General features: G+C 41.2%; 1 protein-coding gene across 6 annotated transcripts in view; it reads right to left on the reverse strand.

Annotated features, from left to right (window-relative positions):
* Positions 1-22,199, reverse strand: part of CEP350 (centrosomal protein 350) — a 70,210-nt gene that overhangs the window by 4,932 nt on the left and 43,079 nt on the right. For 5 of the 6 annotated variants that reach the window (XM_088170327.1, XM_088170326.1, XM_088170323.1 and 2 more), the window contains exons 28-38: positions 21,934-22,056; positions 18,161-18,360; positions 16,241-16,452; positions 14,923-15,067; positions 12,120-12,280; positions 11,388-11,527; positions 10,474-10,556; positions 7,783-9,833; positions 7,088-7,489; positions 6,854-7,000; positions 5,607-5,729 (exon numbers count right to left, since the gene is read on the reverse strand). In XM_088170327.1, coding sequence (XP_088026453.1) covers positions 5,607-5,729; positions 6,854-7,000; positions 7,088-7,489; positions 7,783-9,833; positions 10,474-10,556; positions 11,388-11,527; positions 12,120-12,280; positions 14,923-15,067; positions 16,241-16,452; positions 18,161-18,360; positions 21,934-22,056 — 3,787 coding nt within the window. The remainder of the gene's footprint in view (positions 1-5,606; positions 5,730-6,853; positions 7,001-7,087; positions 7,490-7,782; positions 9,834-10,473; positions 10,557-11,387; positions 11,528-12,119; positions 12,281-14,922; positions 15,068-16,240; positions 16,453-18,160; positions 18,361-21,933; positions 22,057-22,199) is intronic. The other variant, XM_014874755.2, reaches the window with a different exon arrangement.

The following is a 22,199-nucleotide window of genomic DNA, read 5'->3' on the forward strand; positions in this document are numbered from 1 at the left end:
TGAGTGCAAACATCACTTGTATTTAAAATGACAAAGAAAACCTGCTGAAAACCCTCTCTGCTCAGCTTCAGCAGAAACCTCCTTTGCCCATAAATCTTATATTCTGAACTCAAAATACATTTACAGTGTGGGGCAGACACCTACACACTGCCAAACTAAGGTTAAACATACTGAAAAATCCACTAACCCAGGATCATTATGTAATAGTATTGTTTTTCTGAGGCAGAACATAAACTATAGCTCCAACACACTCTCTTCCTTTTGCCTGAAGCTAAACCTCCCAGAAACTGATCTGTTTTGAAGCTGACAGCTGCTGTGGCACAATGATGACTCAATAACCCCAGCACAGTGTGAAGCCCAAGAAAAGCCTGCTATGGGAACCCCGGGGAACTGGCATTGCTGCACGGTTTGCAGGCATTCATAAGGCCCCAGTCAGACACGGGGCTTCAGGCTGACAGCTCCTTTCTCCCTCTTTCAAGAGAGACTGGGGAGAGGGGCAGGGATCTTCTCCTCTAGACAGCTTTGGAAGAGTCACACTGCCTGCTTACAAGCCTGTGCTACCACAGCAAGCACCTCTTTCCCACACAGCTGTCAAGGACAAGGCATTAATGGCTTCATTAGGCTTGTTACTAATAAGGAAGAAACAACATTATTTGCAATCAAACGTTGAAGGAGTGCTGTTGATGAAAATATTTTAAATGGAAGGCTAACAAGTGGTAGATAATTGGGTGTGGGTTTGTGTGGGGTTGAATGTCTGAAAGAGACTCCTGAACTCTCACACAGAAATGTGCTGCCTGCAACCTGTATGTGCTGGTTGTAAATTCTGATAAAATAAACAGCAGCATGTCCCAAGTGTTCCCATCAATAAAGAGGCATAAGATAGAAGCAGCAATTTGCAGACTGACTACGTGTTGTGTGTCTGCTTTACAGACTATTTAGATAAGGAAAAGAAAGAGACAAGAGTTATGAAAAGATGATGCTGAAAAAGGACTCCCTAAAAGCAGAAGTGATTTGAGAAAAAACAACAGGGGACTCAAAGGTACAAGGTGAAGATGGCTGCTGCAGGAAAGATTCTGGAAATGGGGGAAGATCCTGAAGACACAGGAGGTGGGTGGAGACAAAATCCCCTGGGCATGCCAGGGGATGCCCAAGGACCTCGACTGATGACATCCAAGGCTGGTAACCTGGAGCACCTGCATGACAGTGATGGGATTTTCTGCCCGACCCTCCCAGGCTAGCTGTGACTCCACTGCTGAAAAGCGAAGTCAAGACTTAATGAAGGTAACACTGAGGCGGAGGAAGAGAGTGAGTAAAATAATCGAGCAGGTTAAAAGCTCTGATCTCACTGGCCTTGAACAAACCCCAGTGTCCAGATCCACACTAAGGTGCCGTTTATTTGGTCTCCCTGACAACTCTGTGATGAGAATTTCTTTATGGTGCTCTAGCAGGGAAAAGAGATACACGGGATAAAGAAGTAAAAGTAAACAAGAGAGAAGAAGGTACTTGATCCAGGCAGAGAAAGACTGGATGTTTAATAGCATCAGAAAGAAAAACAGTATCAATGATTAATTTTCTCTTCTCTGAATCATTCCCCTCTCCCTCAGAGGCAGAGTACACAATTTCCTTTGGCATTAGGAGGACTTCCTCGAGCATACTTTTGGAAAACTGTGAGAATGTGCAATTTGCAGCTGCAGGCAAGTCTTCTTTATAGTATATTCAGAACACGTGTGGAAACTGCCATGCTGCTTTGCAGCCCTGGCTGCAACATCTGAGCCAAGGCAGTTGCCACTTCTTTGTCTGGGAAAGGTTTGATCCATTTATTGTGTTACAACAAACTGCTCCTAAGTAATTGAGACAGTTTATTTAATATTTGACAACTCTCATGGCTTGCATGGAAATGGGCTTTGCCTTGTCTTCAGTATTTTGCACTTTGTCATGACAAAAGTAAACTTCACATATTTGATACCAGGAAGCAAGAGCTCTATACCAGAAAGAAACTGCATTTGGGTAAAGTCAGGAAAACTACAGTTTTAATGGAACTAAATTCCATTCTACATGAAACAATAAATAGTGATGAAATGCAGAAGGCTGTGCGGTATTTTTTTCTCTGTGCCTTTTTTTTGGTATGCACTTTTTATTAAAAAAACCAAAACACTTAAAGAAGGGGGGCATGCACACAAAAAAACCACCAGGAGATAACATGGTCATATGATCCTGCTGGTCATCTAGTAAATGACACAGCACCTAAAAAAACCCACATAAAGTAATATAACCAGAAGGAACTTCAGAGAGTGACTTAGCATGTTTTGATTTATCAAGATTCCTGTTCAAAACCATGAATAACTCTTAAATAAACTACATTTCAGGAGTCAGGAGACTATTTGAGAGACTGAAAAGAGTAAGCATCCAGATATAAAGTAGTGTCTTGGAAGAAGGCCAGCAGGAAGAGGGCAGGCAGGTGCGTTCTCACAGCCCTTTGCTCTCAGAATGCCTGGAAATCTTAAGACAGCATACAAACAGCCTTTCAGTCTCTTCTTACTGTGCACTCCCCACGGGTTTAGCTCTGAGGTGCTGCAGCAGTGGCACCTCGAGCTTTCCAATTAAGCCAGCTTGGTAGGAACAGGCCTGCTTTGTTGCAGAGTTTCTGCACAGAGAGAAACATTTTGGCTGTTAAATCAACAGGTCAGAAGATAAAGCACTTTTCAGCACTTTGCTGGCAGGCTCCTCAGGTGTGAAAACCAAACACATAGGTTTGGCAGTATCATGTGAGCTCTGCTTTCTCAAGCTCCAGATAAAAGAGAAGGGGGGGCTGGTAGGGAAAGCAATGGCAGAGTTTGTTCTAGCCCCATGCAAACAGATCAGCACAGAGAGTTTTGGCTGAAGATCCAAGTGCGAAAAAAGTGGAGTGGAAACAACCTGTTGTCAGCACCTGAACTTAAATAAGGAGATATGAGGGTTCTTGCTGTAGTTTAAAAACAGGTTTTTAAAGATGCTGGCAGTCCTGATGTACCAAAATGTACATTTGACATTCTCCACAAGGCACAGACAGCACACGTGATAAAGGATCAACATGAAGGGACGAGAAGGGAAGAAAGAAAACACTTAGATATTCCTTTAACTTGATTTTACACAAAGTAGCTTTTCATAAATGTGAATCTCCTGTACTTGTTTACTGAAAGTGAAGATTTGCTGTAAATGGTGGTAACTGGAGCAAATATCCAGCAGATCAGAGGGAACCCTGAAGAATCCCAATACAAATCCTTTCTGAGGAGAGAGATGCCTGATTGAAGTCAAAAAGAATGCTGCAAAAATAAGAGAAAAATGTTCTTTTGTCACTAGCACTAAAACATGACTCACCACATTGGTGTCAATGCTGGCAAAGCACAGACCAAAGTGAAAATGCAACTAAAAGTGCAGCGATTGGAGGAAGAAGCAAAGCTGAAGGGAGAGCAAGGAGGCAGAGGGTTAATCTATCCTGTTGTCCCTTTAGTTCCCAGCAGGTGTGGGACACAGGTCCCAGTGTCACAGAGATCACCAGTGCTGCTTCTCCTGCTGTGCCCCTTCCCACAGGGATGAACCTTCCACTGGGAATTAAGATTAATATGATAAGCCCAGGAAAGTGCATCCAGGCATAATCAGGGAGAGACTAAGTTCAGGAAAACAGCATTTTACTGTCATTTGTTTCTGTGCCTACAGAAGAAATAAAAGTCACACCCAGCTCCTGGGTCAGACAGTACTGGACAATCAGGTGTGTTCAATCTTCTCACTATCACTAAAATACACAGTTATCTCAAAAGAAAACTGTGAAGGGATGTTTTCATTTTAAGGTTAATTTGACTTAAATGGAAATGAAGAAACTGTGCTCTAAGTTTAAATGCAAGTAACAGAAGCCTAAGAATGTTTATCTCTGCTTTAAAATACCATATTTATTGTAACAGTCATTGTCTTTACAAGCATCAAAAAAACGTGGAGACTCAATCAGGTCAGGTATGTATTCACATGACATCCCCTACACATTGCAGTGGTGTATACTAGCTACATCTTCACAAAAACTGGAACTAAGTATTTTGAATTGTGATTTTCAAAGACGATTCTACAGCACCTAAATCTACAAAACCCATCTCATTTTCTCTTTCAGGAAATTGCTCTCTTGTACTACTTGAATACACTTTCAACAAAATGTGGAGAGTCCTAAAACTGGCCTCTCAATTTAGGGCTACCCCATGAGCTACTGGGGATAGGCAGCAGGTCTTGCACCTGTATATCCTCTCCTGGCCTTGGATCTGTGCTACCACACACCTCATGGCCTTAAACTGGGGCTAACAAGGAGACAGAGAAAGCTGTCCAGATACTTCATGCTTCATAGAGATTTTAATAAAATAGAGTTCAGTTTCTCTTGCCTTATCTCCTTAGATTTTCTGTTCAAAGTTCCTCTGATAGTGCCTCACATCACAGTATAAATTTGTAAGAAATGCCCCTGGGACTGCCTTATTCCTAAAGCATGGCACGCTGCAACCTTCACAGAGTTATTCCCAGTTTTCAGCTGAAGTTTTATTACCATATTCTTGTGAGAACAAAATAAAATTAAACACATTATTTATTAGGCCAAACTTGTCCAAGCTCCATTAATCTTTGATGTCTGGGTCTGCATATAAATCACAAACTGGATTGTCTGAATTTCAAACCTCACCTGAAGCACTCTGGGTGCCTTCAACTAGAACAACTTTTTCCAGTCAGGAATTTTTCTTTCTAGCTATGTTGCAAAAAAATTAGGAAGTTGTTACACGTGCATAATAGCTGTAATATTAATTCCCTTGGGGATCTAAACATAAAACTTTCTTGTGCATGCTTTTGCAACCTCTACATCCCAGAATCAAGTGTATCAGGATGTACTGGGATCTATAAATAGATATTCTGTTTAAATACAATTAAACCCCTGTGTTGGAAACCCTCCAGTGATGGGCAATTAAAAGACCACACAACCCATGACTCCAAATTACTTATATATGCTTGTTGTGTGGAATCAATTCCAGGTGTAATTAAGTGAAGTACAGTGCTAATGATGACTCATATTCCCAAGCAGAACCTTCACTATCATTACAGCCAATAAAGATGTTAATCATCCTGGCAATACAAGCCAACAAAATAACTTTCAAAAACTGTACACAGCCTGACATGCTCCATCTTAGGCTGTTTTAACATTTAACTGTCTCTGCCCCAGTGGCAGTGGTAGTTAAATTAAATTCTCTGTATCACTGTCTCAAATTAAATAATATTACTTCAAAACAAAAGCATTTTAAACTAAAGTAAGAGGAAAAACATATTCCCTTCTCAAAGAAAAAGTTTACTATCAGTCAAATATTTCAGTGTTTCCTTCTGGAAATTCATGCTTTAAACACTTTGGGAGTGATTGAATTTATAGTGCAGTCAAATGAGTGGGCAAAATTAACTCAAGTCACCTTCCCTCACTGGCAGTGGACTTCTGACAGCTCATGTACACTTTGTATTTTTTAAACAGCTTGACTGAATACTGCAAATACACTCATATGCCACACTTCAGTCTGGTGGACAGTATCTCACACAATTGCTTGTTTTCATACACTTACCAGTATGTGATCCACCCGGTCTCGTTTCTTCCGCCCAAATTTCATCATCTTCTGCCAGTCTGTTTTGTGATTAGGTTCTTTCCTCAGGCTGAACAACTTCAGTACTTCAGCTGCAATGAAGTTCTACAGAACAGTAAAGGTGAGATTTATCACATTTGAGCTAAGAAATTAAAGGTATGCACAAAGCAGCTCCCCGAAAAAGTCACACTACAGAATTCACATCAGCTGGCAGGACAATTATTAAACCTAGAAGCGGGGAAGGGAGGAAAACCAAGACACCCACTGCTGTAACAACCTTGAAAACAGACACTTTCAACACTATACAAACAGAAGATTCTTACCATTATTTTATGGGAAAATATTGAAGAACAGCAGGGTGGGAATTTGGTGTCCTTGGCCTGTGCCCCTGCTGTCCCCAGACACATGTTTTTTAAAGTCTTCTCAACTAATGATTGAGTGATTTAGATACTATTTCTTTCTTCTCTTTGATTTTCTGGACTGTTAACATACTGTATCTTCAGCAGGTTAATCCAAATTTAGTCAACCCCCTCAATTCTCAATTTCAGAAGAAACAGTGCAGGTGGGAAGTTTTCATTTGTGTCCTCATGAGCCATATGGAAGGTTCTTTGTGGAGGGCTTTAAGGGAGACAGGTTTTTCTTAACATCCAGCCCTGCAAGTTTAACCTAGGTCCAGTTAGGCTCTCATTTGTCCCCCAGGCTCTGTGATTTTGTCCTTCCTTGAGAATTACCACCAATAACATGGAGGTCTCCTCTGGCTTGTCAAATACAACCATGTCCTCACTAGCCAAATTTGGCTTCCTCTGGGCAACACCTGCTGCCCTCAGAGAGGCTGGCATAGGTGTGTGTCTGACTGAAAAATCTAGCTCATCCCATTTGGCCCAACCCTACCGTTGAATCCATTCCAATTTAGCCATACAGAGCTCCACAGAAATCTGCTATAGCAGCAGCCTGTCAGCATATCAATTTTATAAGATCAAGGTCATCCTGGCAGCTCTGCACAGAGGACTGAGGTTTAAAAACAACCAGTAGCAGTCGTAAGGACAGGGAGGCCAATCTGTTGAGTAAAAAAGGACCTCTCTGACATACTTTCTTTCAGGCTGGTAATCTCCTTTCTTTTCTCAACTCATGTCTTGCTGGATACACCTCTTATGATTTTCTAACACTGGTAAATGCCAGTTCAGTGTTTTTCATCTTACTTTCCCTGCTCAACCAAGATTTCTTCCTACCTTGATTTCATCCAGATCATTTGGATCTTTGACTCGGCGAAAATAAGCAGATGCGATCCTACACGGTTTCATCCAAATGGGTTGATTCAGATTAGGATCCTCAGCAAAGATTTCCCCAAAAATCTCTCTCGTTAAATCAAATACCACCTGAACAAAGGAAGAAGTAAAAGTTATGGATTCTTTTGTCCATGATAAACTTTCAAAGGACAAGACCAAAATGTCTGCAGACCATACCTTTCTGTAAACCTGCTTGTTTATGGTGTCCGTGTCCTGCTCTTGGAGGGTACCACTAAGATCTGTTTTAAGGCTGCAGCTTTGAAGATCCTGACCCAGCTCTTTCAGTTTCCAGAGTTGCTCAGCTGCTGCATGCACCATCCCTTCCACCTCCACTGCAGTGTGAGGGACCGCCAGAGGCTCCTCACTTGGCTTTGTCAGTACCTTCTGTGGCTCTGCCTGGGGCAGCACTGCTGGTTCCTCAGCTTGTTTCTTCTGCAGCTTACGGGAACTCAGGCCATAGTCTTCATCAAACCAGTCTTGATCATCTCCCAGCACACTCAGGAACTCCCGGTTGAGCTCCAGCTCTGCCAGTCTCTTGGCAAGCTCCTCCTGGCCACTGGCACCAAACACGGGACTCTCCTGCGAATCAAGAGCCACAGAGTAAATGTGGAAGTGGTGTCACACTGTTACCTCACTCAGCTTACATTTAGAAATGCTTTACTGATGTAGTTGGCAATAAATGGCCACCAAAACAAGCCATGCACTGGGATACACAAAAACATATGAGACACATACAGAACAGAGAGGTAATCTCCACATCATCCAACAGAACTTGGGAGAGAAACTGGTGCCACACAACATTCCTGATTCAATCATCCCCAGTCAAAGGTACAATCAACTCTTAAAATCAGAACAAGATGTCTGCTACTTACTGGTCTGGGACACATGTCTGGAGAGGAGAGCTCTTCTCTGTCATCTTCCAAATCAGAACTCAGGAAGAAGTTGTTCAGTCTGTCTGGAATCTGCTTTTCAACCTGCTGGGGTGGGGTAGTGGCTTCCTCCTTCACCTCACAGAGCTCCTGGTTGCTAAGCTGGATTTTCTCATTCTTGATCTTCTTTATTTGCTGTAACTGATTGACTGTGTCTTTCACAAAACCTCTCAGCAGACTGTCTGCCAGCAAACTGACCTTTTCCAGTTGGTCTTTTGACTTTTCTTCCTCTCTAAGAGGCAGGCTGAGCTGTGCTTCTAACTGGTTCTTTTCTTTTGTCAGCAAATCCAGCAGTGGAGTTGCAGGCTTCTCCACGACGCCAGGAGAGAGATCATCTAACTTTTCAGCACATTCCTCTCCCAGTGTCTTCTGCCTCTCCAGTTTTTCAGAAAGGAAATCTGACATGTCATCCAACTGAACAGTGGAAATCTCATTCACAACACTGGAAGTGAGAGGGGTGTGGCTGGCCTCCTCTTTTACAGCATCCTTCAGGTAATCCACCACTGACTGCTCTTGGGCAAATGAACCAGTAGCTACAGAAATCTCTGTTGTGCTGTTTGCTTTAGGTGATAACTCCACATCAACCCTTTCCTCAGCTGAGGCTTCTGAAACAGCTGTGTCCACAGGAGCTTTATCCTGGGAATAGTTGTCTGTTGCATTTCTGCTCTGGCTTTCAGCTTCTTTGCCAGGTTTGGAACCTTCTCTATCTTTCTGCTGAGCTTTGTGCTGTTTCTCCAATCTATCATCAAAGAATGAGTCTTCATCATCCCTATTTGTGTCTAAATGGCTATCGATACTTTCTGTCATGTGAGAGATTTTCTCGGGAGGAGCAAAAATACCATGCTTTTCTCTGCAATCAAAATATTTAATATCATTGTAAGTTCCATTATTGTTCCCTTCAGGTTTATCCAACTCCACGCCAGCCCAAAACCCTTTGGCAAATTTAGTCAGCCCTTTGAACCGCAATGTTCCAGGCTGGACTTTACTCACAAGTACTCTATCTCCAATGTTGAAATTGGACAAACTATCTGTTTCTGCTGTGATTGAAGCCGAGGCCCACAGTGGTGAACAAGTAGGAGCCTGTTCTTGACCTGCATCTCTGCGTTCAGTATTTTTCATAAGTTCTGTTGGGGACTTCAGTTCCAGCAGCCTCTCTGAGTGCAAGCTGCCAGAGAGAGACTTGTCACTGAGGCACTCGCTGATTTCGCCATCGCTGCCCAGGCTGGTGGACCTGCTTCGGCTGGCCTGGGTGTGCTGGGACTGCTCCCTCAGGGACTCCCCGTTAGCAGAGAGCAGGGATCCCTCAAAGTCATCTTTGTAGCACTCCCCAGGCAGCATTTCTTCAGCTGAAGCTTGTTTTCTGGAAGAGGACCCTTCAAAGTCTTCAAGGTACTCTTTTTGACTCAAGAGCTGTTCTGAAAGCAGATCACCTTGTTCTCCTGCAGATTTGCTGAGTTTGTGAGAAGTCTCCTCTATGCTTGGGCCACTTACAGCATCTTTATTTGACTGTCTCTGTTCTAAGATTTCTTCTGTATTATGAAGGCTTTCCACAGCTTCATCTAACAGTTCCCTCTGAGAATGTTTGTTTTCAGAGCAGTGATCCAGTGAACTCTCCTGTCCTTCATCTAATATCAGCAAAACGTCAGAACTCTCCACAGGCTTAACAGAAGAACCTCCACTCTCATATTCCTCTGACTTTATGTATTCCAGTTCTTCTGTAATCTCAGATTTATGGCTAATGGTAGAACCAACACTGGATGCATTTACCACTTTGTTCACTGACTCGAGGGATATCCTGCTAATGTCTTTCATATCTTTGAGATGATCTGAAGAGGGGAAACTATCTGAGAAATCACCAGATCCTCCTCTGGAACTCTTTGGTAACACTAAAGCCAAGGAAGCTGTTCCAGAAGGTTCTCCTGCATGGACAGCTGTCACAGCCACCTTCTTGGTGTGCACAGACACAGATCTCTCGGTTCTTGATGACACAGCATCTTGAAGGAAAAGAAAAGGTGAATCTCAGCAGATTGTATAACTCACATTGTTTTACTGCAAACTGCAATCACAGGCAACTAAATTAATATCAAGGCTTCTATGTTAAAAGAAGATACAAACTGGTGCCTTGGAAACATATACTTCTGGCTGTCCTATGAACATGAGCAATTTCCATTCAGTTCCAGGGTTACAAAGCTTTCTTTCTACTTCTGTTCCTTTAACCAGTATCCCAAGGTAAGGACTCAGTTATTTGTTTGCAAGCCACAAATACAATGAAGATTAGAACGGGAGATAATGAGATAATCATCAACAGCAAAACAGTGAAAACTATCTGAACTCAAGTGGTAAAGGAACAAGAAACAAAAGAAAGTAAAAGGTTGTCACTTAATTATGGTTTCACATACACCTCAGAAAGAGTAAACTAAATACTGAATACACAGGGTATTCTGCAAAAGCAGAATTCTGCTAAATAAAACTGCAAAAAATACAGCTCCACCACTATCATTTTATGAAGTCGTTATCCTCTCTTAAAGGGAGGATTCATTCTCTTCATGAATCAAGAAGGAAAAGGTTCAAGAATTTTAAAACAGTCAGTCTTCAAGATCTTAATCTGTGGTATGGATTCTTCCAGTTACATACCTGCATGTTCTGAAATGGATTCCAAAGATGCTCTGGATCTCTCTGACTCAGTCAGTGATTTCCAGTTTTTAGCTGTCTCAGGCCTAAATTGGAAAAATTAAATTGCATGAATTACAGTTACACCAGAGGGGTAACTGGTTGGTTTTTTTTAATAGATAAAAATGGAAATACAAGGATTAAAAATTATATCACCACACCAATGTAGCATTATAACATAAATAGTTTGCTTTGTCAACATACTGTGACCTTAGAAAATAGGAATGGGGACAGAGGAGAGTCTGGAGAGTCCTGGAAAGTAATTTTTTAAACTATTAATCAAACTTTATCTCTTTCCAGGGGAAAAAAAAAAAGAGAGAAAAAAAGTTGGGTTGTTTCTGGCTTTTTTTTTTTTTTTTTTTTTTAATTTGAATGCACTAAAATTGCACCATCTGCTGGAGAAAATGAAACACTTAAAAATACAGTAGGAAGTGCAGAAGACCAGCTGAATTCTCTACCCTTTAAAACCTAAGATCTAAACCAGATTTAAGTTGCAAACATGAACAGTTTGCCTCACGCAGTGCAGTGGACATAATGAGTGACCAAAATGGCAAAAAAACCCCAAAAAAAGCAAACCGTCAAGCTGATAATCCACACAAAGTATCTGGCAGAATTCTTGCACAGCAGAAAATTATTATTTAAAAAAAATTGAAAATAGAGCCTGAAGGGCTGGGGAGAAGAAAAGTGAGGTGTATAACAGACATGGTAAATCTTATCTGTTTTGGGTCTGGTGACAGCAGCAAATAGGTCAACTGGATATTGCCAATGTCCAGTGTTTTAACCCGGAGCAGTTAGCAGCTTTCCTTACATCCATGGTTTTGACTAAAACAGCAATTAGTTCCAGAATAATCTCAAAAAGAAGAAGAAATCCCAGCTACCTATGGAGTGGTGGTGCCTTGATCTTAGGTTTTTCAGCAGCAGCTGAGGACGGAGTTTTAATCTGAGGTTTGGCTGTTGGTGATGCCTCCAGATCTTGGCTCAGCTCTGCTTCAGTCTTCTTGATAAACTCATCGTATGACTACACATGGAAAACAATTCCAGCTGTTAATGCACTAAACCACAACTACAATTCAACAATTAAAACCTATCAAATGAATAAAGAATACACTTGGTTCCTCTAGAAACCAATCTGTTTAAATTTCGCAAGATCTACAGCCACAAATCCTAGAAATTTCAGTACTTTACTTCCAAAACCAAATTACATGCGCACTAATCTTTAATCCCAGCTAGGATAGTAATGTGTATAAATGTACATAACCCCCAGAATGCTGCTAGCAACCCATTACAGATAGACATTTTAAAAGGGAATGGCATTTTTGTCTCAAGGCTCTGGCTCATGGTTGAAAATGGTGAAATAGCAAGGTTGGATGGGGCTTTGAGCAACCTGGTCTAGTGGAAGGTGTCCCTGCTCATGGCAGGGGGATTGGAATGAAAGGATTTTCAAGGTCCTTTCCAACCCAAACTGTTCAATGATTCTGTGTAATAGTCAAACTTTTATCACAACAATGTGTCTTCAAGCTGTTGACACAATATTCTGCCAACAACATCCATACTATAAAGATTTATCCAAGGCTAACAATCTGTTACTTTGCCCGTCTTCTGTTTCTAACCTCCAGTTGTTTGATCAAACTAGCTTCCTGGGCCTTCAGTCTCTCCTTTTGTCTCTTCTTCTGCTCCTTTTTCAGCTGATAAACCACAGATTTCCTTTTCCGTAGTTCATCCTTCAGGGCCCTGATGCGTCCTTCGATGTCACTTTGATCAGAAGTGGTTTCTGAAAAAGCTTAGTTTTAGTCTTTACAAACTTACACCGCAAAAAAATAATTATAAGCAAAGTAATAAACAGTTATTCAGTAATTACAGAAATAGTCCAAGAAAAATGTCAAAGAATTTAATGTCAACATATTTTTTACCATGGTAAGACTCTTAAGGTGGGATTTCAGATTCTAAACACTATTATGTGTGTAAGATATAAAAAGGTGTTGCATCTTGCTTAAGGCTCTGATACAATAACTTGTTACAAAGCTTATTCACACCAACCACATGTTTATGGTCTTCAACATTAGCTGCTCGTCATGTTGGGTACTGCAGAAATTAATTTTCTGATGTATTTAAAAAGACAACTCAAAGCTGCCAAAATATACCTGAACACCAAAAATATATCTGAAACACAGGCTTACAATTATAACACCGAGTTTCAAGTTGCAGAGTACACTTCATGGATGAGAATGTCACTTGGGACAGCGGACTTCAAACCAAGTGTAAGTTTCTGGCCCATGCAGATTTTCTGTCACCTAGACTAAATACACCTACGAAATACAGAGCTGACTGGGCAACAGATGGAAGTGAAGTCAGTATGAACAATGCAGAGATTATCAGTGCCCCCAGATACTCAGATCTAGTTTCTGCATGGTAACCCAATTCTACCAATAACTCTCATTTTCTTATTTCTGCCATTAACAGCTTTCTTTATTTCCTCTTTGTGTCTCAGACTGCCTCAGTCTCTCATTAGTTGTTTTTTTCCACCCACCTGACCATGCCCACTTATTTCTTGTTTTACATGTATACCAAAACAGTGCAAAACAAGATCCTTGTCCCAGATTGGTGCTACTACAATTAACTATCAAAAACTCTTCAAAGTATTTACCTGACATAGCCTTACTGGAGCTTCTCCCTGAGCTCATGTGCCCCTTCCTCTTCTATAGCTGCACCTCCTAAGAGGAGGATTTTGGCTGGTTTGTTTTTCTAATGCTTAGTATGATCTGTAATTTTTTCTGGCTGGTCATAAATGCAGATTACTTTATTCAGTAATTTAGAAAGTCAGTTACCAATATGCTTTGGTCAGCTAGCAGGAACAGCTGACATTTCCCTAAGCCTTCTCATTTCTGAACATAACAAACCACCATAATGAAGGATTCCATTCTTAACAGCAGCCAGTAAATGCAATCAAACTACTGTATTCTTTTTGCATTAGCAACTGCTGTTCACCACTTAAAGAATTAAAAAAAAAACCAACCCAAACAAAAAGAATGGAATCTCACTTGCTAGTCAGGAGCACTTTGTGATGCCACTGTAATTAACAGCTCCTCCCTAACAGTAAGTGACTACAATGTAATTACAGCATTTCTTGATCAAGTCATAAGGGAAAGATCTGCACATGCTTTCATCTTTGACGATCTTGTCTACGCATGCATCAGACTGACAGGGCAATGACTTCACTGCTACTCAGCAGGCCAGAACATTTGTCTCTTTGCAATGGAATGATTTATTGTGAAACCAGCACCATCCTGATCGGCTTCCCACCTCTTACACCTTTCTTAAGAATTTGAAATTAAAGACTGTCAATATTTTGTTTTACACAAGTTTATTCTCATGATCACTGTTGCCTGCTCTACATTTCATAAAGGCTTCCTTACATGACTGCTGAGTCAGAGCTTTAAAATCACTTTATCAAGGTGCTGAAAGCTTCACTGTGCTGGAAACTGCTCTCCAAACAGAATCCCAACACAGATTACTCAGTGCAAATACGTAGATGTTTCTCATAGTAAGTTACCAACCATCACAAACAACAGCCACTACATACAAGAGAACCTGCGAATTCTTTTTCCACTGAAGACTTAGCATTAAAAAAAAGCAAGAAGGAAAACGCTATCTCATTTCCTAATAAGTATTTTGTGGTGCTCTATCAATTGCACTGTAGAAAACAAGATGTTCAAGAGACTAAAAGTATGGAAAGAGTCAAAACAGACTTCTCAGGTGAACAGAATGGACAATGGTGACCCACCAGATGGTGGCTCAGGAACCCCTTCAACCCACATGACTGAGAGCACAGCAGGAAAATGCCTGTTCTGTACCACTTCACTTCCAGTATTCCTCCCCTCAGCATTTATTGGCAGCCAGCTTGGGTATTGGATAAAGGGTATGATGAGTCCATCCAGGAGATTTTATAGCTCAAAATGCCACCTTAGGCCCTATTTTACTGCACACAGACGAAACACTCCTCCAAAAATAAAGCCCTGTGTCCTGAAGCATCCATTGATTCTGCACATGGCAGAGCAGGCCCAAAGGTCTCTCCCATATTGTCATGTAACATGTTCTGCTTCTGGAGCTGGGTGCAGGAGGAGGGATTTTTAAATCCTAGGATCACCTTAACTATTGACTCATATCTTCTTCATCTGTGTTTGCAGAAGCTGTACCACTTTCTACAACAAGATATGAAGTATAAACCTTCTTACATTAAGATCTTTTTCAGCTGAAGAGATCACATTACATAATGGGAAAATACTCCCACCAACCCGAAGCCTTGGCAATTTCCAGGAATTTGTCTGCCTCCCAACATCTGTGTCTGCATTTCTAGTTTGTTAAAAGCAAAAGCTTTGAAAAGGCAATTTAAACCCAAGTGGGTATTACACTTACCTGACTGTGTCATTGATAAAGATTCATCAGACCAGTTGTGAGATGTCTGGTGGGACTTCACAGGTGAACGTAGCTGTCCTCCAGTTCTGTGACTGCCTTTGCTGGAGTCTTGCTTTGATACAGATACACTGCTTTTGGGAGAAGACTGAGAGAAAAAAAAGGATAAATAAGTAATTGCAGTTTGAAAGTAAAAGATCACTGTCATCAGGAGCCAGTTCCAAGGAAAGAACAGCATGACAAGAGGACATCTCAAACAGTGGTACCTATAAAACAATCTTAAGAAGAATTTAATCTTTGCTAGACAATAAAACAATAAAAGTAAGAGCAGCAACAGCTGACTGCTTACTTTGAACCTAGATTTCAATAAACCTGCTTAGACTACACTACTACCACCTAAGTGAACTGACGTGGCTCTGACTCTCAAATGTTCAATACATCTGTGTCATCTGCAGCAACAGTAACTCCTAGTAAATAAACTAATGAAATTAACCATTTCATGTAAAGGGTGGAAGATGACATTTTAAATCAGTGAAACAAAAGAGCACTATTTTTCTGAGGCCAGGAAAAATTCAAATAGCAAATGTTCTCCCAAAATGCTGCTTAATGCTTCAACATTAGCCTACAAACCTTTTAAACACCTATACTTCTGGCACACATTAGACATTTTATTATTATCTCCCCAGCAAATTTGCCAAGAAAATATTTGTAATAAGTCTAGATAAGCAGTTCTTTTGCCCCACAGACACTGCATTTTCTGTCTTATTGAGCACAGGGCAAAGTTAGGATTAAATTCATCAAAATTATCCAACTAGAAAATAACAATTGGAATAGAACGATAAGGCAGGATTAAGCAGCAAGCAGCCCAATCTGAAACCCAAAGGACTGTGCAGGAGGTTACAGGTCTGCTTCTTCATTCCACAGCTACACTTTGGGATACATTACTTGCAAATAAGGCAAAATGGGAAAACAGAGCATAGCTTCCATGGCCTCAAAGAATTTATACAATGGCAACAAGCTAGCCTACAGCTAATTCACACTGCTAAACTGGGTCAGTGTTCCACCACTTAGCACTGCATACCTACATGACATACGCAAAATGTTTTGCAAGACTACCCACAAGTTTAAAAATATCTAAACTCTGTGCGGAAACAATATTTCCTCAAGACTTCAAAGCACACGTCTGATCACAATGATTACTCACAGTAATGTGAAATGGTATCACAAACACAGAAAACAGATTTAGTGAGAACTGGGATGGCTGTACTTGCCACTTCTCTGATAGTGTGTAAGAGTACAAACGGCTGAACAGCTCACTCACCAGTTTGCCAGGCGAGGTAGAGGACTTGAAATCTTCAGAATAAGCCATTTCTTCATTAATTGTACTCTGATCTGGGCTTTCTGGCTGTCCATGGCTCATGAGCTCTGATGGAACAGACTCAGCAGCTAAACTGCCAAGATCTTCTGGGATAGAGCTTTCACTATTCAGATGAGAGCAAGAAGGCACTGGAGACTCTTCCTCACTAGCTGTTTCTGAGATTCAGTGAGAGAAAAAACAAAGCACATCAGAACTTGCACCATCTTATATGCAGAGGCTGAAGGTATATAAGGCTGAATGCATAAGGTTGAAGGCAAACTTTCTATGCTGTCTTCAGAAAAACTAGTAACTACTAGCAGTACATATCAAACAAGCATTATTTCACTCACCTAGACACTGATGGTGAAATATTTAGCAAGAACAAGCCTGTTTACCAGAAAAGTATGATTTAAAGCTATGATTTGTGTTCAGGAAACAACTGGACGTGGCACCTGGCCTAGCTGACAAGGTGGTATCAGTAAGAGCTTGGACTTCATGATCTCATGAGGCCTCTTCCAATCCAAATGATTCTGTGCATCTGTGAAAACTGCCTAACATTCTTAGTGATTGCTGAATATCTAAAATAAAGAGGTTTTCAGGATATTCTAACATTTTCCAGACAACACACTCCTAAAAGATTATTAGGGAAACCTGTCCTTCCAGTTAACCATACAGAAGCAAGAGTCACTATTAGTCTGAAGAAGTCATGGAGGAGCATATAATCTGCAGGCCAGATCTTGAATTCAGAATTGATTGCTTCCTTTACAGTAGCTGCAGAAAACATTTTAATGTTATGATTTCATCATGAGTCTCTCAAATGGCAACAAACAAAATAACAATTTGGGTTTTCAATATTCCTGTTTACTAAATTCCGCAGGAGTCATGGCATTACTGAGGCAGCCATGGAGAACTATTCAGTGTTTGAGTAAAGGATGGAGAGAAGGACTTCTCCTTCTGAAGCAGGGCTGTGCTCCAGTGCTTACTGGTAGACACAATCAGTACAAACCAAGGCTTTTTTCACTTATTGTTAAGAATTCACCATTTGTGCTGAATTTTCGTTCATTGGAACTTACTGACCCATACACCTATCATCTTTAAAATGTCTTACAATGCCTAAAATCCACATGATTGCTTTCAGTATTAAGTGTAATACAGCATTACTCTGAATTCCCTTTGCACATTCAAAGGATGTGTTACCTACTTTCAGGAAAGCGGGGAAAAGAAAGGAAAGCAGATACAGTTTTAGAACAATCCCTGAAATAATTTTCTCTCACTACAATTCAGTTCCCTGTGCATCAGCATGATCCACTTAAGACAGAACTGTAAAGCTGTAGCTTCCAACATCTGGGAGTTCAATTTTTCCTCACAATAGCTTCATTTATACTAATTACATCCTAGCATACTTTACCACAACTACATATTTCAAACAGGTTGTATTAACAATGGAGGGAAAAAATTCTTTCATTTTTTTAAAACACAGACAATGGCAAAGCAGGCCCTGACAGGTGCCATCCTCACCAATAGTACTAAAACTAACAAGCAGAGACACTTTGCTAACTGCTGGGGAAAATGGTTTTAATAGAGTAAGTTCAGAAGACTACCAGCAAAAGATCATGCCATACCGTAGTATTTCTGCTTTGAAATACAGACACAGTTTAAAAATTGTATGTAGAAGTGACTGATGGGCTTATGCTGCACTGTTCACTTGGGAGGATACACAGGAAAGGAGAAATACACATTTAACTATGGTGTAGAACAGGCAACAGAGTGCAGAAACTGAGACTCTTAAGACTGTCCAGAAAACAACTGCAAACCTAAGTAATCCTTCTGTCAAATTATGCTTCACTCTTGTCATATGTGTCACTTCCCCCCAGTTCCCATTACCTTTGGGCTCAGTTCTCTGATCCCCCAGCTCTTTCTTGGCTATCTTGGTTTTGAGCAGCTCTTTGTCCCAGGCAGCCAGAGCCTGCTTTTCCATCCGCCGGATTTCTGCTTCCTCTGCATCCAGGCGCCGTTTCCACTCCAGCAGCTCCTCCGCGTGCTGTCGGCGCTGCATCAGCTTCTGTTCCCGCTTAGTGAGGAACCTGGCAGGCAGAGCACAGCACAATGGCAAACCAGCCAGCCACACTCTGAGCTCCCAACACCCAGCTGCTCGATTGCCACCATCCCCACAATTGCAGTTGTTCACTTTGTTTTCTAGGACAATATCCACAATAACTGCTATCTCCCGGGCTTCTGATGTGCTGCTGCAAAAACCCCACAAGTAGATAAGGGTTCTTTTCTCTGCAGGAAGTAATGTCTAAATCATACTGTAAACAGGCTTTTTACATTTTTTAAAAATCTTCAAAATCATTAAAACTGCTACAAACTATGTGCTAAACTGAACAGAAAAAGTTCCCAATTTCAGGACATGAAAAGTACCTGTGGTATTAAACTGGAACCTTCTAGAAAGCCACGACCATTTGAAAAGGTAACTTTTCTTTTTTGCTAATCCAAATGACAGAAAAATGGTAACCTCAGTTGCCTCACAGGTTTTTCCAAGTATGTTATTATAAGAGAAGGTGATTCTATATTAATAGTCCTCCTGGAGCTTTAATCCTTCTTCCTTTAAGCATCATCTCTATGGATTGGCACACTTGGAATGTTAATTGTGAGCTGACAGCATCAAGAGAATAATGATGCTGGACTGTTTCTTCCCAGCTACTAACATATCTGGCTAGTAGGTTAAGAAGAAATAAAAATGAAAGCTCATGTTCAAAATTTGCAATGAGTTCTTAAGTGATCCATGAAACCTGAGGATTGACAAAACTCACAGGATTTGGTAGGTATGAATAGGTTTGTGTGCACACTTGTTTCTCTTTGCCAGCTCCTGTCTCATTTCTGAGCACTGAAGTAACCATAGCACTTAACCTTTAAGACAGTAAATTGGAAGCAAGTTCAACATCAATTGCACACACTTCCTCTGGCATGCCAAGTCTAGAGAAGAGTGTCCATCAATCCATTAATCTCCTACACTGAAAGCTTTAAGATGTCACAGAAACACTCCGTAGAAAGTCCATTATTTGCCAGCTAGATAGTTTGCCATTGGTACAGAAGTTGTGGTGCTGTAGAAGGCAGACTTCAAAGACTTGTGATACTTTGTTTTTGCAAATGTCCTCGTAATTTTCAAGCCATCCCAAGCACTTAGCATTGAAGCTTTTAAGCTGCAAAGCAGATAATAATCTCGTTTGTGCTTTTTAATCTCTCATGTTTCAAAAAACCCTTTTATTTACAGAGACCAGAATGGCCAAGTGACTGATGTGCAGGTCTTGCCTGCTAAGGGACATTTCTCATTCACTCACTTAGTGTTTGTTCTGCTCCCTGGAAAAGTCAGCTGGCAGTTGATCAGAAAGGTTGAGATTCAGACAAGCCCTTCTCTAAGATAGATTCGGACAAAGGAAGCAAGTTATGACATGAAGAGAAGTTTCAGAACCCAGTTAGAGAAGCTCACAATCTTCTTTCTGATGGTCAAAACAAGAGGAGGTGATAAACAGAGGCACCTCAGAATCTCTGGAACATCTGCCACCTTCAAAGTGACAGATTCCAAGATTTTGTGCATTATTTTATCACTTTCTATAGACAAACATTAAACATCATCTACGCTTAACACAAAACTGACAGGCTGGTATCATTAAGAGAGCAAACTACCAACAGCAATTGCATTACAAACATGACAGAGACAGTCATGATAATGTTGTGTCTTTCACCAGCACTATCAGATCTATTCACTCTTACTCTCACACACACATCAGTTCCAATTAGTCCAGCAGATCATGCATGTGGAACTTGTTTTAGAGGTCATTACTACAATGACATCAATGCAACTTTTTCTTCTTTCTACTGTTTCATTTCACCAGAAAGTTTTGCAGTTTACTGGACCTTGAGAGAGGCAAGTCCAGTTGAAATAAAATGTAAGAGAAAGGTTGAAATAAATGGATTCTAAAGAGCAGGACTCCTTAAAAGCAGATGTCAAATGAATTAACCCAGAAGACCACAAACAGGAGGAGAATTAATGAAATTGCCATGAAAATAATTACCACATGAGAACTACCTAACAAGAAAGATAGGTCAACAGAAGTGATGGGAGAGAGAGAATTCCAACAAAAAAACCCACAAGAAGAGGAGGATCAAAGCAGCATGGCCAAAGACACAGACCCTGTCATAACCCAGAGGCTTTAAAGGCTAGAGTCACAAAATAGCAGATGCATTGCCTTAATATTTACTGCAGTCTAGAGGGTTCCAGTTGCAACACCAAGCGTACACATCTATCCTCAAAAGCAGAAAAAAAATTTCAAAAGCACATCTGGCATCTATGCAGCTGGAAATGTGGGGGAGCAATGAGGAAGCAGCAGCACTCAGATTACAGCAGCATGATTTCAAAGTCTATTTCCCTGATGCTAGCATCACACATTTTATCCATGCATTTCAAATATTAGTATTAACCTGCTGCTCTAAACTGCACTTGCACATTTTAAGGTATTATTGACTATAAGCCCAAACTATGAGGTTTCAGCAGCTATTCTGAAGCAGTAACCAGACAGTGGGAGCACAGTGACTGTCTGTTTGCCACTCCGAACACAGTAGGAATAAGAGATTAGAATCCTGGAACGGTTTGGGTTGGAAGGGACATTAAAGATCATCTAGTTTCACCCCTCTACCATAGGCAGGGACTCGTTTTGCTAGACCAGGCTGTTCAAAGCCCCAGCTGACCTGGCCTTGAACACTTCCAGGATGGGACAGGTTGTTTCTCTGGGCAACTTGTGCCAGTGCTTCACCAAACTCACAGCAAAGAACCTCCTTATATTTAATCTAGATCCATCCTCTCAGCCTAAAACCACAACCCCTTGCCCTATCACTACAGGCCCTGGAAAGTCTCTCCATTTTTCTTACAAACTCACTGTATATGCTGAAAAGGTACAATAAGATCACCCTGGAGCCTTCTCTTCTTGAGACTGAACAAGCCCAACTTTCTCAGCCTTTCTTCATAGCAAAGGTGTTCCCTCTCATTTTTGGTGGCTTCCTCTGGACCTGTTCCTACAGGTTTATGTCTTTCTCACACTGGGGACCCCAGAGCTGGACACAGGGCTGCAGGTGAGGTCTCACCAGAGTGGAGTAGAGGGGCAGAACCACCTCCCTCGACCTGCTGTTTTTCCATGCAGCCCAAAATAGAGGTGGTTTTCTGGGCTGCAAGTGCACACTGCAGAGTCATACCCAATCTTTTGGTCCATCAGCATCTCCAAGTCCTTCTCTGAAGAACTGCTCTCAATCCATTCACTGCCCAGACTGAACTGATAGTGGGCATTGTCCTGACCCAGGTGCAGGGCCTTGCACTTGGCCTTGTTGACCTTCATGAGGGTCACACTGCCCCACTCCTCAAGCTTGTCCAGGTCCCTCTGGATGGCATCTCTTTCCTCCAGCAAATCAACTGCACTGCTCAGCTTGGTGCTGAGGGTGGAGTGATCCCCCTGTCTATGTCATTGATAAAGATCTGGAAACAGTGAGGCAAGTGTCAAACACATCCACTGCTGAAGAACCTCTGGACTTTCTAGGACTGAACAGAGCATGCTCTATCAAAGAGTCTATTTAAGAGTTCTATCACTGGAGAAATATACAGTTACCTGACCAATTGGTTGTAGATATACAGCTGGAATTTGGGGTGGAGGTTGGGAAAACAGACACTGAGAGAGGCCCAGTGGTGAGACGTAAAGACAGAGAAGAAGTAGTGAACAGGAGAGCAGTGTCTACAAAATAAGGAGGAAGAATTTAAAACTAAGATAGCAATTAAGGCAGAAAGAATGAGAAAAGGATAGCATCTGGCAAAGAACTTTAATTAATTGCATTTAACATTGTATAGTTAATACCCAATATCTGCAGTACACAAACT

Source organism: Sturnus vulgaris, chromosome 9 (assembly GCF_052056855.1).
Source record: "Sturnus vulgaris isolate bStuVul1 chromosome 9, bStuVul1.hap1, whole genome shotgun sequence".
Lineage (NCBI taxonomy): Eukaryota > Metazoa > Chordata > Aves > Passeriformes > Sturnidae > Sturnus > Sturnus vulgaris.